The 15,071-nt window shown below is 43.6% G+C and overlaps 3 protein-coding genes across 5 annotated transcripts in view; 2 read left to right on the top strand and 1 right to left on the bottom strand.

Annotated features, from left to right (window-relative positions):
* Positions 1-2,455: 2,455 nt before the first annotated feature.
* bsnd (barttin CLCNK type accessory subunit beta) lies at positions 2,456-3,584 on the top strand. Its single transcript, XM_019896777.1, has 3 exons — positions 2,456-2,882; positions 2,944-3,011; positions 3,235-3,584. The coding sequence occupies exons 1-3, from the start codon at positions 2,706-2,708 to the stop codon at positions 3,290-3,292; spliced, it is 303 nt and encodes a 100-aa protein (XP_019752336.1). The 5' UTR covers positions 2,456-2,705; the 3' UTR covers positions 3,293-3,584.
* Positions 3,585-3,636: 52 nt separating this feature from the next.
* Positions 3,637-9,145, top strand: pcsk9 (proprotein convertase subtilisin/kexin type 9). Of its 3 annotated transcripts, XM_019896775.1 has the most exons (9): positions 3,637-3,850; positions 5,049-5,240; positions 6,189-6,327; positions 6,437-6,558; positions 6,719-6,860; positions 7,307-7,494; positions 7,583-7,766; positions 8,170-8,373; positions 8,741-9,145. In XM_019896775.1, the coding sequence occupies exons 1-9, from the start codon at positions 3,704-3,706 to the stop codon at positions 8,860-8,862; spliced, it is 1,440 nt and encodes a 479-aa protein (XP_019752334.1). In that variant the 5' UTR covers positions 3,637-3,703; the 3' UTR covers positions 8,863-9,145. The 3 variants fall into 3 exon arrangements, with proteins under 3 accessions (XP_019752334.1, XP_019752332.1, XP_019752333.1); XM_019896773.1 differs by lacking the exon at positions 3,637-3,850 and having other exon boundaries at positions 4,612-5,240; XM_019896774.1 differs by lacking the exon at positions 3,637-3,850 and having other exon boundaries at positions 4,612-5,240; positions 8,170-8,346; positions 8,741-9,144.
* Positions 9,146-11,873: 2,728 nt separating this feature from the next.
* The window catches only part of usp24 (ubiquitin specific peptidase 24), a 30,508-nt gene continuing 27,310 nt past the window's right edge, over positions 11,874-15,071 (bottom strand). The window contains exons 58-67 of the mRNA XM_019896474.1: positions 14,888-14,990; positions 14,677-14,799; positions 14,043-14,062; positions 13,902-13,967; positions 13,758-13,824; positions 13,501-13,579; positions 13,341-13,416; positions 13,171-13,257; positions 12,611-12,721; positions 11,874-12,198 (exon numbers count right to left, since the gene is read on the bottom strand). Coding sequence (XP_019752033.1) covers positions 12,136-12,198; positions 12,611-12,721; positions 13,171-13,257; positions 13,341-13,416; positions 13,501-13,579; positions 13,758-13,824; positions 13,902-13,967; positions 14,043-14,062; positions 14,677-14,799; positions 14,888-14,990 — 795 coding nt within the window. The 3' untranslated portion in view covers positions 11,874-12,135. The remainder of the gene's footprint in view (positions 12,199-12,610; positions 12,722-13,170; positions 13,258-13,340; positions 13,417-13,500; positions 13,580-13,757; positions 13,825-13,901; positions 13,968-14,042; positions 14,063-14,676; positions 14,800-14,887; positions 14,991-15,071) is intronic.

Raw genomic sequence — 15,071 nt, 5'->3', positions numbered from 1 at the left:
GTTGTTCATCTCTGTGTGCCCTGCGATTGGCTGGCAACTGGTTCAGGGTGTCCCTCGCCTACTGCCCGGAGACAGCCGGGATAGGCTCCAGCACCCCCTGCGACCCTTGCAGCAGAAGTATTATTTTTTGGGGGGATCTGATGCTCAAGTGTACTTTATGTTGTAGTTGCCATTACGGGGTGTGTGTGTGTGTGTGTGTGTGTAGTTTGTCACGTAGTAGTGACGTGCTTCGTGGCTTTTGGAAGATGACAGTGAAAATAAGAAGGCGGCAGTTTTATGGCTTGATTATCGGACCACGTCGTGCACGAAGCTTGACGCTCTCCATGGACGTGGTCTGCGGTCAAACACTTCAAACAAGATGTGCTCTGCATTCAATCTCCCAGATGTTTTACCCAAGGCACCATTCACACGACGATGGCGTTTCACCATGCGGAGCTTTATCGGATCCAAAAAAAAAAAAAAAAGAAAATGTGCTGTCCTGGACAACATCAAACAGATGCCTCACCTCCCGTCTGTCATGTCGCCCGTTTCAGGAGGTTGGACCGAATCCGTCGCGAGATGTCGACGGACTCCGTCGGAGGCGCACCGGAGCGCGAAGCGGCTCTCGAACCGGCCCTGGAACCGGTGCTCCCGTCAACTCCGCCCCCCTGGACCATGGAACCACCCCCGTCCTACGACGCAGTGATGAAGATCCAAGAAAACGGTGGTGGCGCGCAGCTCTGATGTTTGGACTTGTGCATGTTGTGACCGTTGGTGGACATGGTGGACCGTTCACAAGCTGTCTCACTTTTCATTGTGGTGCCTTTTAAGTGGGGCCGAGGACTTTTTTCAAAAGGAAAAACCGTCAACTTGATTGGCTTGCTTGAATTACGTGACCAAACTACTGTGGCTACACGGCACTTGTTGTATTTAACAAAGCATTCCCTGAGCACTAAGTGCCTTAGTGTTGAGCCTCTTTTAACACGGAGACCCTGCAAAATTAGCACATCAGAGTCGTAGCAAAAAACAAACAAACAAAAAAAAAACATCCAAAATGATTCACGTTTGCCTTTCACGCAGAACCCTGCAAAAGGGGGATGTTGCCCCAATCAGATCATTAGATGACGTCAGCGCCAAGATAGGAGGTGCGAAATTGAGGTGAGCGGTCTATTCGAGGAAATGCTATTAATGTCGGAATTCCAATATTTTCCCGTATAGTCTGAATGAAAGTGGAAAGGAGGGGTTTATTGGAGGTGAGGCATCTGAAGATTACGAATTGAGGCAATGTAATGTTTTTTTGTGTAAAATCTGAAGTTCTGAGGGAAACAACTGGAGGGTTGTATTTGAGGTCAGGTGTTTATTTGTTGAAGCAAACAATGCCTCATCCCGTTTTCGGATTATTAGACGGCATCAGTGCCGTGGAAAATAGGAGACTACTATTTGTGATGAGGCATCTGCAATCAAATTATTCAATGTCCTCCACATCATGAAAAATAAGAGGCATTATTTGAGTCAGTGTCCAATCGGAATGCACTAACACTGCTTACAGGCGTATTTAAATTGTACCCGGAGATTGCTATGATATGTGTGGAAAATAGGAGACTACTATTTAAGATGACGCATCTGCAATCAAATTATTCAATGTCCTCCATACCATGAAAAATAAGAGGCATTATTTGAGTCACTGTCTAATCGGAATGCACTAACACTGCTTACAGGCGTATTTAAATTGTACCCTGAGATTGCTATGATATGTGTGATGCTTTGACCCATTTTTTATCGCCGTGACGTCACCTCAAAGTATTCGATCAGATCGCTCTCATGTTATCCCTCATGTTACTGACGGCCACTAGGGGGCATCTTTGCATGATATCTGGGGATTGCTCGACTGACTGTTATCCTCGATTTGTTGTCGTCGTCGTTGTCTTGGCTGTTTCGCACAATTGCGTTCTATAAAACCTTCGCCACACATTTATTCGTGCTGATGTCATTTCTTGGTTTATTTGACATTGTTTAAAGAAGACAGAACGTTATTTTAGATTTCTACCGAAGTCAACCACTACACTCAAAAGTCCCCAAACAGCATTTTATTTTATTTTTTACAGTTTACGTTTGCAGTTCATTTGAAGTGTGTTCGTTTGTAATTGTTGTCTTGCACTCGACACTCTTTAGATACAAAATATATATATATAATAAAACTAATCCTCAAACTAATGTTTAAAGAAGACAGAACGTTATTTTAGATTTCTACTGAAGTCAACAACTACACTCAAAAGTCCCCATACAGCATTTTTTTTTTACGGCTTACGTTTGCAGTTCGTTTGAAGTGTGTTCGTTTGTAATTGTTGTCTTGCATTCGACAAACACTCTTTAGATATGAAATATGTATATAATAAAATTAATACTCAAAACTAAAAAAAAAACAACAAAATGGAGCAGTTTCCCAAAATAAAATGAAAACGAACAGACGTGCTCTAAAAACGAATGAAAACTATTTCAGAAACAAATGTCAATAAATAAGAACGTACGAATGAAATATCCCACACGATTATGACTCTGGGACCAAGGTGACCGATCAAAACCCAACCCTCCTGGCCTTGCTTGTCTTTGGGCTTTAATAAGCAGCAGAGTGGAACGTTAACCACCTTCCTCCTACTCCTACACACACACACACACACACACACACACACACACACACACCTCTCAAGCTCGAGTCTCACGGGGCCATGGTGGAAGGAAAACCGTACCGATACGGGCTAATCGTGGCCGGCTGGTGCGTGGTGACCGTGGGCCTCTTCATCATGATCAAGGAGAGGCCTCACGTCTACGCCACCATGTGTGCCCTGGGTGGTGCCATGGTTCTAGTCGGGACCGTGTGGAGCGTGTGCCAGTGTTACCCCAAGGTTGGTTCAGCGGCAACCGCAAGCGTGCTTTTGTTGACAGTGATGTGTGTGCGTGTGTTAGGTTGTTCTCGCTCCTGGGATGTGGGATAAGAACTTGGAGGATGTCGCATGCATTCGACAACATGGGAGGTACACACACGCGCGCGCACCCTCACAAACATGTGCGTTCTCTCCAATGCATGCGAACATTTTACATGATGATATACGGCATATGTTAATATTTCATATACTTATTAATGCATATTTTAATGTTTATATATTTAAAATAGATTCACTCGTATTGTAGGCTGTGTTTTTATTTTTCAAACCTCGATGAAGTTGTCATTTATGTCTCTTTTTATTTTGATGAAAGGGAAGCAGAGGCACCCATAAAGAGGCACAGCAGCTGCCCCGCGCTCCCCATGCTGTGACGTCATTGGGAGCTGGCCTTGATCCACTGGCCATAACATTAGGCACACCCAAACTGACCATGATCGTTTTTGGAAAGAGATTTTTTTTTTGTTACTCGAAGAGTGTCACGTGGCAATAATTTGTATGAAATATATATTTTGTAATCATTTACAGTACTCCATTCATTGGTCTTATTTCAGCTCCCATGCTACTCACGACCACCAGGGGGCATAATTGTATCTTGTCAGGGGATTCATGTACTGTGATAGATCGGGAGAGATCATTTGAATGAAGACAGCAGACGTCACTGGTAGCGACCTCCAATTTTGGAGTGATTGGCCCTTGAGTTGTAAGGACAGGGGGGGTGGGGAGTTGGGGTCGCACAAGAAAGCAAAAGCGACTAGACTACAGTGGAGTCGTGCGACGCTGCAATGACAGCCACGGTTGGCTGGCTGTTTTTTTGCACGTGTTGGGTGGTGAGCGCGCACGGCCGCACTCTCCAAATCTCGGCACCTGTGATCCGGGGGATAAACGGGACCAGAACCGAACCCGCCGCCGAATTTCTACAATGCAACAAGGTAAGATGCTCAAACATGCATCCAAATCATTTGCATATTAGACTTCACCTTTAATAAGTGCTTTCACTTAAAAAAAGTAGATGTATTCATGATCATTATTGGATCTGTAATTGTTGGTTTATTAGTACTCCTCGTTAGGGTAACTATATTTTTAAATTTCTTTCACATTCTTTTTTACACTTTCAATCTTAATTGTTTTTGCTGAATGTTTATTTTTTTTAATGGTGTTACTAATATATTTGGGGACATATTATTTTGGGATATAAATATTAAACTAATAACTTCTAAAGGGCAACAATTATTAAAACAATTCATCGTTACTTTTTCATTTTTTTATCTACAATTATTTTTATAACTCAATTTTAGCAGTATTCTTTTCGATCCACTTTTACCTGCCCGTCAATTTATTATTTTTCAAATATTACATTTCAGAATTCGAAAGATCACTTTTTGATTTGAGCATTATTTTTACATTTGTTATTTTTCAAGTTAATGTCATTATTATTTTAAATAGTGTTATATTTTCCTGCAGTGATTATGATTATTAATTATTCAGATTTATATCTCTCCATTTTATTATTTTTGGATGTTTGGACCATGGATATTTAAAAATATAAGATTGTTAATTTAGTATTTTTCTTCTTCATTATTATTAAGATATAAGATATCCTTTATTTGTCCCCACACAATTATTATGATGATATATTATTATTATATATTAATATTTAAACTATCATTATTATTATTATTATTATTGGGGATGTTGGAATAGGTAACTGTATCAGGCCAATACTGGCCGTATTTAAAGGTATCGTGTACTTATGGAGGCTGCAGATAACAGCTATGGATACTTCAGGTTTAAAAAAAAAAAAAAAAATCTGACATCAGGTCAGTCCTCCAAGGCAGCAGTTGCCGCTTTACTCCCGCAGTTTGTCACATCATCAGCCTCATGTTCGATGAAATTTTATACAGTATATCAAAAGTAGCTCAGGTATCGGTACGCCATATTGGTGAGTACTCAAAGGGTAAATACCGCTCTCTGTATGGCAAAGATGTGGTATTGAAAATCTCTCATTATTATAATTATTCGCAGGAGTACAATGTTTACAATGATGAAAATATTAATTGTAAAACTCTCCTGCATGTTTTGTACGAAATCAAATGTCATAAATGGACCTTAACTGTTACCTCCTCCAAGGTGGCGTGGCGGGTGCCGGGTCGTTACATGGTGATCCTGCATGGCGAGGGCGATGTGCACAGGAACATCAGGAAGCTGAGGACCACTGCGGCAAGGAGGGGCCACCAAGTCGAGGTCCTTCGCACCTTCTTCTTCTTCTCGGGGGCTCTGCGAGGCTTCCTGGTCAAAATGAGCAGTGATGTCATCCAACTGGTAACGTCTTGATTTGGGATCGCGATTCGAGTCGTGCAGACTTTCTTTTGTCGAGGAGCCAACAATTGGAAACCTTTTGGTCACTATTGGTGGGCTGACTCCGTGTTAGGACCTCACTTGCAGTGTGTTGCATAGCAAGTATATCCCAGTTCCCCCAAAGGACTTCTCGTCCATCTGACAATATGACAATGGCAGGAACAGCACGCACACCATTGCACTGTTGGAAAAGAAGACAGATTTCAGGGGGAAAAAAATTTTATCCAAATGTTAGAATAGTGATATTTTGTTGAATCTAGTGGGAAAACTAGAAAAGTGTTGCATTTTATGGGTCTCGAAAATGCCCCCCCCCCCAAAAAAAATCATATTAGCCCCAGATTAACATAGTATTTGGTGGACAAGTCTGTCATAACAGGGCACATGAAAAAGTCTCAAGGACCTATGCCCAAAATTGAACAGGAAGTTGGACATTTTGTTTGAACCGACCACTTTGGAGAGAATTTCAGTGCTCAAAATGTATTTTTAATTAAAAAAAGTTCGATCACAACATTAGTTTCATCGATCGACTTGAATTTGGATGGACATGTCTATCAAAACAAATGCATGTACAAGTCTCGAGGACCCATGCTTAAAGATGAACGTGAATTTGGACATTTTGGTTCGAAGCAGCCATTTTGGGCATATTTCAGGGCTTGAAAGTAAGGAAAAAAAAGCAGCCTTCAACACCACTTTTACAGATTGATGCAAAATTTGGTGGACATGTCTATCACAACAGGCCTCACAAAAAAATCACAAAAGGCTCATACCTGAAGTTGTCAATTTTGGTTTGAAGCAGACATTTTGAGCAAATTCATATTTGAACAGCGTTAGCGTACAATTCTTATACAGTGACGTGATTCGTTTCTTACGGCGAAAAAACGTTCTGCTCTACATACTTCTGTGTGTGTTCAGGCACTGAAGCTCCCTCATGTCCAATACGTGGAGGAGGACTCGTTCATCTTCGCCCAGAGCGCCCCCTGGAGCCTCCACAAAGACTTACACGAACGTCACTTTGGCGGCACCGGGGAAAAGACAACGTACACTCCGCCCAGTGTGTTGTCCCCTTTGACACACACACACACACGCACACACACACACACACACACACACACACACACACACACACACACACACACACACTGAAGAATTTGTACTTGCAGATGATGGCGGCATGATGGAAGTTTATCTGATGGATGGCAGCATTCGGGCTTCTCACAGAGAGCTGAAAGGACGAGTGGTCGCTACAGACTTCAATGAAATTCCGGAAGAAGATGAGGTCAAAGTACACACACACACACACACACACACACACACACACACAATGCATTTCTCTGGTCATATACCACATGGTGAGACATCAGTAGGTAAATGAGGTAACAGTGTGTAATTATTCTTAATCCGTAAACAACAAAACCTTTTATTTCTTTTTTGCGTTTCTCCAGGCTAGCCGGTGTAGCGCTCACAGCACACATGTTGCAAGTGTGGTAAGCGGGACGGACTCGGGTGTGGCCCGAGGTGCGGGCATCCACTTGGTGCGAGTGCTCAACTGTCACGGAAAGGGGTCCGTATCAGGTGCTCTGGCGGGTGAGGCTTCTTTGAAATATATTCATACCAATGCGTCACACGCCGCTGCACGATGGAGAAAATACAATAACGTCATTTGCCAAGTATAAGACACCCCCGAATATATAATACACACCCCAAAATCACCTTTAAAAATAATACAAATTCTTCTCTGTACTTACTATAATACGGTTCCCCGATTTGCTGGTATCCTTTTATCAGGGGAAATAATATGAATGAATAAAGATTCAAAGCATATACCAATAAAGTGTATATATTTTAAACCATTTTGGCTGAACACTTGTACAACACTCCCCCTGGATGTTGGATTTTTTTTGTCTTTTTTGCAAAATAAATAAAAAAGTAAATGCATACAGTACATACACACACGCATGCGCATTATTCATAGTAAACTACCATAGATGGATGGAAGGTGCCACTTGCTCCTCTTTTTTATTCGTGGTCAGGCTTGGAGTACATCCGGTCCACCGTAAACAGGAGTCCAGTCGTCGTGTTGCTGCCTTTTGTCGGTGCCTTCAGCCGCTCGTTGAACGTGGCCAGTCGGAAGCTGGTGGCCAGCGGCGCCGTGGTCGTCGCTGCAGCCGGGAACTACAAAGATGACGCCTGCTTCTACTCACCGGCGTCCGAACCTGAGGTGACGCCAAGTCGGGACACCAAGGGGTGGGGGGGTCTCAAGAGGCCTGGGGGGTAAATGTTGTCCTTTTCACCCCCTCTGTGCGTAGGTGATCACGGTGGGAGCGGTCGACGTTTCGAACCGGCGTGTGGCACTCGGATCTGGCGGCACTAACTTTGGGCGGTGCGTCAACCTGTTCGCGCCTGGTGATGATATTATCAGCGCTAGCAGTGAGTGCGACACCTGCTTCACGGCCCGCAGCGGAACGTCACAGGCGGCAGCGCACGTGGCAGGTTTGTGACGTCACAGTTTAAAATGACCATTACGCGAAGTTCCACTCCAGTCCTGTAGGTGGCCGTAATGAGCATTACGAAGTGGGTGTCAGCTGACAAACACTGGTTGGACACTGCCGCAGTCGGCCACATTGTAATTGAACTGGCTGTAAACTATATTTTGTGGAAATTGGTTACTTACTTAACCAACCAATAACTGTAATTGATTAAATCGATAGCTACCAACATTAAAAGAACAATCATGAAAAGAACAAGTTGAATTATTAGCTAACAAACTCAAAAACAAATGTGCTCATTACCGAGCTAACTCAACAAAACAAATATCAAAACTTAGCTTCGCATTCTACTGTTTATTTTATTGTATTATATATATATTTAATATTAAATATATTATTATTATTAGGCATCGCAGCTTTGATCCTGTCATCCAATCGGAAAGCATCGCCACTGCAAGTCCTTCATGCGATGCTACGCTACTCCACCAGCAGGATAATTGACGTTCGTGCGCTTATGGGACGACATCGTCTCAACACTCCAAACGCGATGGCCGCCATGCAGCATACTGTCAACAATATGACAAGTAAACAAGACTTTAATCAGTACTTTGGTAAACGCATGACTCACAAAAGGTTATAATGTGCTTTTGGGAGGAATTTCAAGATGAAGCTAAATAATTCATTATAACCTTTAAAGTGGTTGACTTGGCCCTCTGTAAGATTTTGAATGTGAATCTAACGGTGTGAGGTTGTATTACTTTTCCCATAACGAAGAGAGCGGAACTAACCAACCCTTAAAAGGTTACAGTGAATTCTAAATCCATCCTGCAATTTTGCCCAAAAGTCCACTATCCCCAAAATTTGGAGAGGAATGTATATCATTTTCCTGAAAAATTGTTCCATATTGTAGCTTGATTAAGCACAATAGAACACATATGGAGGCATGTACTCAAAAGTGATTTTCCTTCCTGCTTCTAGGCTTTGAGTGCCGAGTGTCAGAACCGCGGCTCCTCAGCTCCTGTCCTCCGGGCTGGACCCGGACTCAGTGGAGGCCAGAGGGCTGGGGTGACACCGTCTGCTGTCGCGGCAGAAGAGTGTAAAAATGTGGACCTAATGATGTGGCCAATCAGCAGCATGAAATCAAATAAGCAATCAAATGGAAAGCTTGATGAGGCCTGGAGGAGGCGGAACATAATCAACTTGATTGGAGTCGGCCTGATTAACATTTAAGACTGCATGTGGCTTTTTAGCACTAAACAAGTTCATGGAGGTAATTCTGTTATTTAGTTAAAACATAATTGTTTTATTTATTGTTGGGATGATTTGTTGTTAAAAAAAAATGTTTTCTAATTCCGAGACAACCGTTGCTGTGTGCTTTATTATTAGTTATTAGACAACCATGAAATTCTTAAAAAAAATAAAATAAAATTGTTTTCCGATAACATTCAAAAATAGCTAAGATATAACGAGGAACATGGTTTACGTTTGAGAGCACCAAAAATGATCATCAGAATCATCACATTGGCGCAAATATAAGGACCATACATTTAGTTATCAAGGTGCCGTACAAAAACTGCAAATAAAAAAGCTATAGTTGACACAAAGCTTGTGCATTCCAGTTTATTTTATATCAAATCTCCCCCTGCCCCTCCCCCCGTAATCAAACTGTCGTACAAATTAAAACGAGTGTTTTAACATGCTTGATACAGACAGTCACACAAAAAAAACGTGTGATGGCAGATTGTGGATTGTCCCCCCCGCCCCAAAAAAAAAAAAAAAAACTGACGGTAAAACACGCATGTATCATGGATGCCTCCCCCTATCATCATCATCCCGCTCCCTTTCCTTGTCATTAAAAATAAAGATTGAGTCAAGTGTTTTTTTTTTTCTTCCTTTGAACGTGTGAGAGGAAGTGCTCACAAAACAACACAGCGAGGGGGTGGGGGGGCTACTTTTTTTTTTTTTTTTTAAAGTCACCCTCCAACACACACACATCACATTAGGAAGTGGGGTGGGTCTGTGATCACATGACCATTCAAATTGTTTCCTAGGTCCTCGCCGTGCAAACATGGAACTGTCAAGCCTTCCTCCTTCCCCCAAACACACACGCACACAAACACACATTGGGCAGCGGCGGGGAGTGTTATCGGGAGATTAAGGCACTTCGGAACTCCCGATAACTGGGCTACACACGTGTGTGTATTATTGAATGAAAGCTACATGTTTTGTGTGTATGTGTGTGTCAGTGTGCGTGTTCAAGACTGCACCAAAGACAAAAAGGCAAATAAAAGCATGGCCGAGGTCACATGAACGTGTGTTTACGAGCAGGCGCGTGGATGTGTTACTGTACAGTCAAAGCTACATCTGCCCTCCTGTGTGGATGTGTGTGTTAAAGACGGTATGAAAGATACACACACAAAAAAAAAAAAAGGCAAATAAAAGCTTGGCAGAGGTAATATTAGCGCCCAATAGCAGATGATGTGTGTGTGTGTGTGTGTGTGTGTATTTGAGTCACGTCAAAGCTACACGTTCCTCCTTGTGTGTGTGTGTGTGTGTGTATATACATATATATATATCTATATATATAGATATATAGATATATATATAAAAAAAAAAAAAAAGGGAGCGCATAAAAGTGTGTTACTCGAAGGGGAGCTCAGTACTGAGTAGTAGTAGTAGTGTTGTTGAAATGAGCAAAGAAAACCAAAAAAGCGAGGAGGCTCTCGAGGAAGCACGTGGTGAACGTGGCAAATAAAGTGCATATTTACGACCCCCCCATACCAGCTCCTCATACCAAGCAAGTGCTTGTGTGTGTGTGTGTGCGCGCGTTTGTGTAGATGCGCAATTATGTGGAGGTTACTCTCGAGGACTTTTAAAACATTTGATATCTATGCAACAAATGGTTACTGAATTGTGTGTGTGTGTGTGTGTGTGTGTGTGTGTGTGTGTGTGTGGGTGCGCACTGGTACACGGCGCCTGACTTGTATGTGGGCAGCGTCAGTTCCCACTCTGTGAGGATGTGGATGTGAATGGCAATATGTGCCCTCTCTATGTGCTCTGTGACTGATTGGTGAGTTCACGGTCCGCCCAAAGTCAGCTGGGATAGGCTCCAGCACCCCTCCGCGACCCTTGACAGGATAAGCGGTATTGAAAATGGATGGATGGATGGATGGATGAATAGTGTGTGTGTGTGTGTGTGTGTGTGTGTGAGGAAAACAACAAACAAAGGGTAAAATGCCCACCCCTCCCCTGCTGTAAAAAGACGATCGATGGAGGAAGATTGCTGGCTTCCTCTTTAATCCAAACTGCCCTTTCAATCATCTCCATGGAAGTAATTCACGATTTTCTCAGTTTTTGTCATTCGTATGGTTTTCCTCTATTCTGTGTCAAGTTGTTCCGATTGCCGTGTTTTTTTTTTCTTTCCCTTCCCCCCGCTCCCACATGTCCTCGGGCCAATAAAAATGCCCCAAATTGGGTGGAGGGGCTGCGTGGAGCTCGGCCCGCGCGCCTTCCCGCAGGGTTTATCCCACCCCAAAAGAACTTAAGGGTCCACATCCTCCAGGTCGCTCTTGGAATCACCGAGCATCATGGGAGATTCGGAGCCCTGTCAAGGAGGAGAGTTGGGCTGAGTGCGGTAACAAAAAGGCACAAGATATACGATAAGTACACGGGCTGCACATAAAGCATTTCCCAAAAGTCACTACACAGTACACTTCCTTTTTTCTTGTTTTGTTTTTTTTTAGCTGCACCCAAATTTTCAGTGGGTGTGTGTGTGTGTGTGTGTGGGTGCGCACTGGTACACGGCGCCTGACTTGTATGTGGGCAGCGTCAGTTCCCACTCTGTGAGGATGTGGATGTGAATGGCAATATGTGCCCTCTCTATGTGCTCTGTGACTGATTGGTGAGTTCACGGTCCGCCCAAAGTCAGCTGGGATAGGCTCCAGCACCCCTCCGCGACCCTTGACAGGATAAGCGGTATTGAAAATGGATGGATGGATGGATGGATGAATAGTGTGTGTGTGTGTGTGTGTGTGTGTGTGAGGAAAACAACAAACAAAGGGTAAAATGCCCACCCCTCCCCTGCTGTAAAAAGACGATCGATGGAGGAAGATTGCTGGCTTCCTCTTTAATCCAAACTGCCCTTTCAATCATCTCCATGGAAGTAATTCACGATTTTCTCAGTTTTTGTCATTCGTATGGTTTTCCTCTATTCTGTGTCAAGTTGTTCCGATTGCCGTGGTTTTTTTTTTCTTTCCCTTCCCCCCGCTCCCACATGTCCTCGGGCCAATAAAAATGCCCCAAATTGGGTGGAGGGGCTGCGTGGAGCTCGGCCCGCGCGCCTTCCCGCAGGGTTTATCCCACCCCAAAAGAACTTAAGGGTCCACATCCTCCAGGTCGCTCTTGGAATCACCGAGCATCATGGGAGATTCGGAGCCCTGTCAAGGAGGAGAGTTGGGCTGAGTGCGGTAACAAAAAGGCACAAGATATACGATAAGTACACGGGCTGCACATAAAGCACTTCCCAAAAGTCACTACACAGTACACTTCCTTTTTTCTTGTTTTGTTTGTTTTTAGCTGCACCCAAATTTTCATCCAGTTTTGTGATCTTGCCATTAGTATTTTGATTTTATATGCTGCAGTTGGCTGTGGTGACAAATGTGGCATCAGAAAAAGAACAATGCGGCTCCTCGTCAGTCTAATTGCAGTCGTGGGTGGGAGAAAATTGCCAGTCACATGCTGCCTTCCTCCGAGTGTGTGAGTGTGCGTGCGTGTGTCATCCCACGAACCCGTGCGCGTGTGATCGGACCACGTGACGGCACAGTCGAGCGGCACACACGCTGGGCTTACCTGTCTTAGGCTGCGTTCGGCGTTCTCGTTGGCGGGGCTTCCGTCGGAGCCGTTGCTGCTGCCCGATTGCTCCTTCTCGTTCAACAAGGCCGTCGCATAGGCCAGCGTGTCCTTCACGGGTTCACATGCACCGACGCGTGAGTTAGGGTGGCAGCAAAACACATTTGAAAATAAAATACACACACACAGGCACGTGAATGTGTACATATGCGGACACATGCGCTGTACAGATGTAGCATATATTTTTTATCGTGCATATAAAAACTCTACACACCCTATTTGAAATGCCAGATTTTTGTAATGTAAATGGGATGTGGATTAAAAAAAAAAAAAAAAGTTCTATCTTGGTCTCATCAGACCAAAATACAAATAATATTCATCATTTGAAGTGTGCGTTTGCAAAACTCTGAAACCTCACAGTTAGCCTTGAACAAGATACATGCCGTCCATCAAGGTTGTCGAGCATCTTTAAATGTTTGCCTTCACGTCACTTTAACGTACAGTAGTGGCTGCTTATCTTTTAAGTCGCACAAGAACTTTGGATTTAAGCGTGTACGTACCTGCGCTGAAATAGTGCGCTGGAAGCTCTTATTGGTGGACGTCTCATTGGACACGTTACTCTGCGGCGTCCAATAATGTTCGGTCATCTGAGGAACAAATATGATTAGCGCGGTATTGTAAAACATTTAATATCCATATATTGTGGTTTTTTTAATGCATCTCAACGTGCCTTCTTCTGGAGCCACTGCACTGCCCAGCTCCAGTGACCAGACAGGTCCTTGAAATAATCCTTGGCTGGAGCACACCTGGTGGCAAAAATGTGGGGCTTTGTCTTACTTGTACATACTTTATAGAGTAGATGTGAATGGATCACTGTGGTTGTTACGAACTTCTGGGCCAACGTGACCAAGAACTTGACACACTGGTAGCAACGTCTGCTGTCCACGTTGTTGCTCTGGTGCATCAAAGCTGCGGACGCAAGGGACAGAGCTTCAGACAGCTTTTTAAAAAAATCACAGAGTAGGTTTTTATATGTATGCAGCTCGGTAAATTAGGAAGGGTAACAAAGCAGGTTGGCAAAATTGGATCAATCAATTTTTTTAATTTTAATATTAAGCACTTTTGGGTGAGATGATCAGTGACTTACCCAGCAGGCCTTTCTCTGACTCAAAGGCATACTTGAGCCTCTGGGACTGCAGAGGGTCCTCCACGACCTGAAACAGACCGACTGACGCTCATCAGCGTGTCAGTGACACGCACGTGTGTCACGCGAGGTTGCCTGACGACTCACCAGAAGCTCCTGCAGCATGTGAAAGATGTTCTTCAACTCGTGAGGCGGCGCCGTCTCCAGCTGCGTCTGCCGGGACGCAAACCGTTCACAATGGGTTAAAAATCAAGAGAGGCGACGTGGGAAGGTTGTGCGGCGGTTTACCTTGAGGAGCTGCAGTATCCCTGTGCCGTCCCCTCAAATTGTTACCTCTGCTGTAATGCTGGTGAATTTAACAAAGCACCAAACAAGAACCCGCCCCCCAAAAAAAAAAAATATATATATATAATTAAAAATTATATAAATTATAAAAAATACAAACTCTTTACATTTTGACCCAAAAATTCACACATTGGCCACCCTTTGAAATTTTGTGTATTTTTATTTATTTTTTAATCAGCAAGGTTTGACGTGTGCTAAGAGAGTAATTTTGGTTATGAACAAAAATAAATAAATTAACTGCACAAAGATTGGTACCTGGCCAAGAAAGTAAATGTTAGTTTAAAAAAAATAAATAAATAACGGAGAACTCTTTAAATATTTGTGTGGGGGGTGGGGGGGGAAACAACACAAGGGAGTGACACAAAATAACAAGACATTTGATATTTTTGTGCTCCAAAAAAAATAAATAAATCAAAAAAAAATTTAAATTGCTGGGGGGTTTATAACATATGGGCTGAGGAAATAAAATTTAGTTGCCAGGAAACTACATGGAGGATGACAAATCGCTTGAATTCTGTTTCAAAATGTCTTTGTTTTTAGCGGTGTGAACACACGGACCAAGGAAGAGTCCCTTAAATTACCTCGAGAAGGTAGGGTTGTCCCTCTGGGGTGAAGACGGTTGCCAGGATGTCTGAATGGAGGGGCAGGAGTGACGCGGAGGACGGGATGCTGCCGACACGCAGGCTGAACCCGTCTGGAGCTGCACCGGGGACGAGGACACGGAACAAAATGAGCTGGATTGGGCAAACGGTGTGAATACGACTTTTCGGAGCGAGGCAGTGCCTGACCGTGCGTGCGCTGGGAATCGAGGTCCGAGTGCATTGTGATGAGCGCCAGAGTGCTGTGAAGGTGGAGAAACTCCCGAGCCTGGGCCGGACTCCACCGCCGGTTCTACAGCGACACAAAGCGGACCAGATCAAAGTGGAAAAAAAAAAAAAAAAAACGTAGAAAGACAGCAGCCGCAAATCATGG

Source organism: Hippocampus comes, unplaced genomic scaffold (genome assembly GCF_001891065.2).
Source record: "Hippocampus comes isolate QL1 unplaced genomic scaffold, H_comes_QL1_v1.1 scaffold22, whole genome shotgun sequence".
Lineage (NCBI taxonomy): Eukaryota > Metazoa > Chordata > Actinopteri > Syngnathiformes > Syngnathidae > Hippocampus > Hippocampus comes.
Note: the sequence above shows the minus strand (reverse complement) of the source record. Positions and strands in the feature narration are given on the sequence as shown.

Coding starts and splice junctions, on each gene's coding strand:
- pcsk9 (XM_019896773.1), top strand. CDS start 4,800: ATGTTCGATGAAATTTTATACAGTATATCAAAAGTAGCTCAGGTATCG. Junction 6,328..6,436: donor GACAACGTACACTCCGCCCA/GTGTGTTGTCCC, acceptor TTGTACTTGCAG/ATGATGGCGGCATGATGGAA. Junction 6,861..7,306: donor CGTATCAGGTGCTCTGGCGG/GTGAGGCTTCTT, acceptor ATTCGTGGTCAG/GCTTGGAGTACATCCGGTCC.
- bsnd (XM_019896777.1), top strand. CDS start 2,706: ATGGTGGAAGGAAAACCGTACCGATACGGGCTAATCGTGGCCGGCTGG. Junction 2,883..2,943: donor TGTGCCAGTGTTACCCCAAG/GTTGGTTCAGCG, acceptor TGCGTGTGTTAG/GTTGTTCTCGCTCCTGGGAT. Junction 3,012..3,234: donor TGCATTCGACAACATGGGAG/GTACACACACGC, acceptor TTTTGATGAAAG/GGAAGCAGAGGCACCCATAA.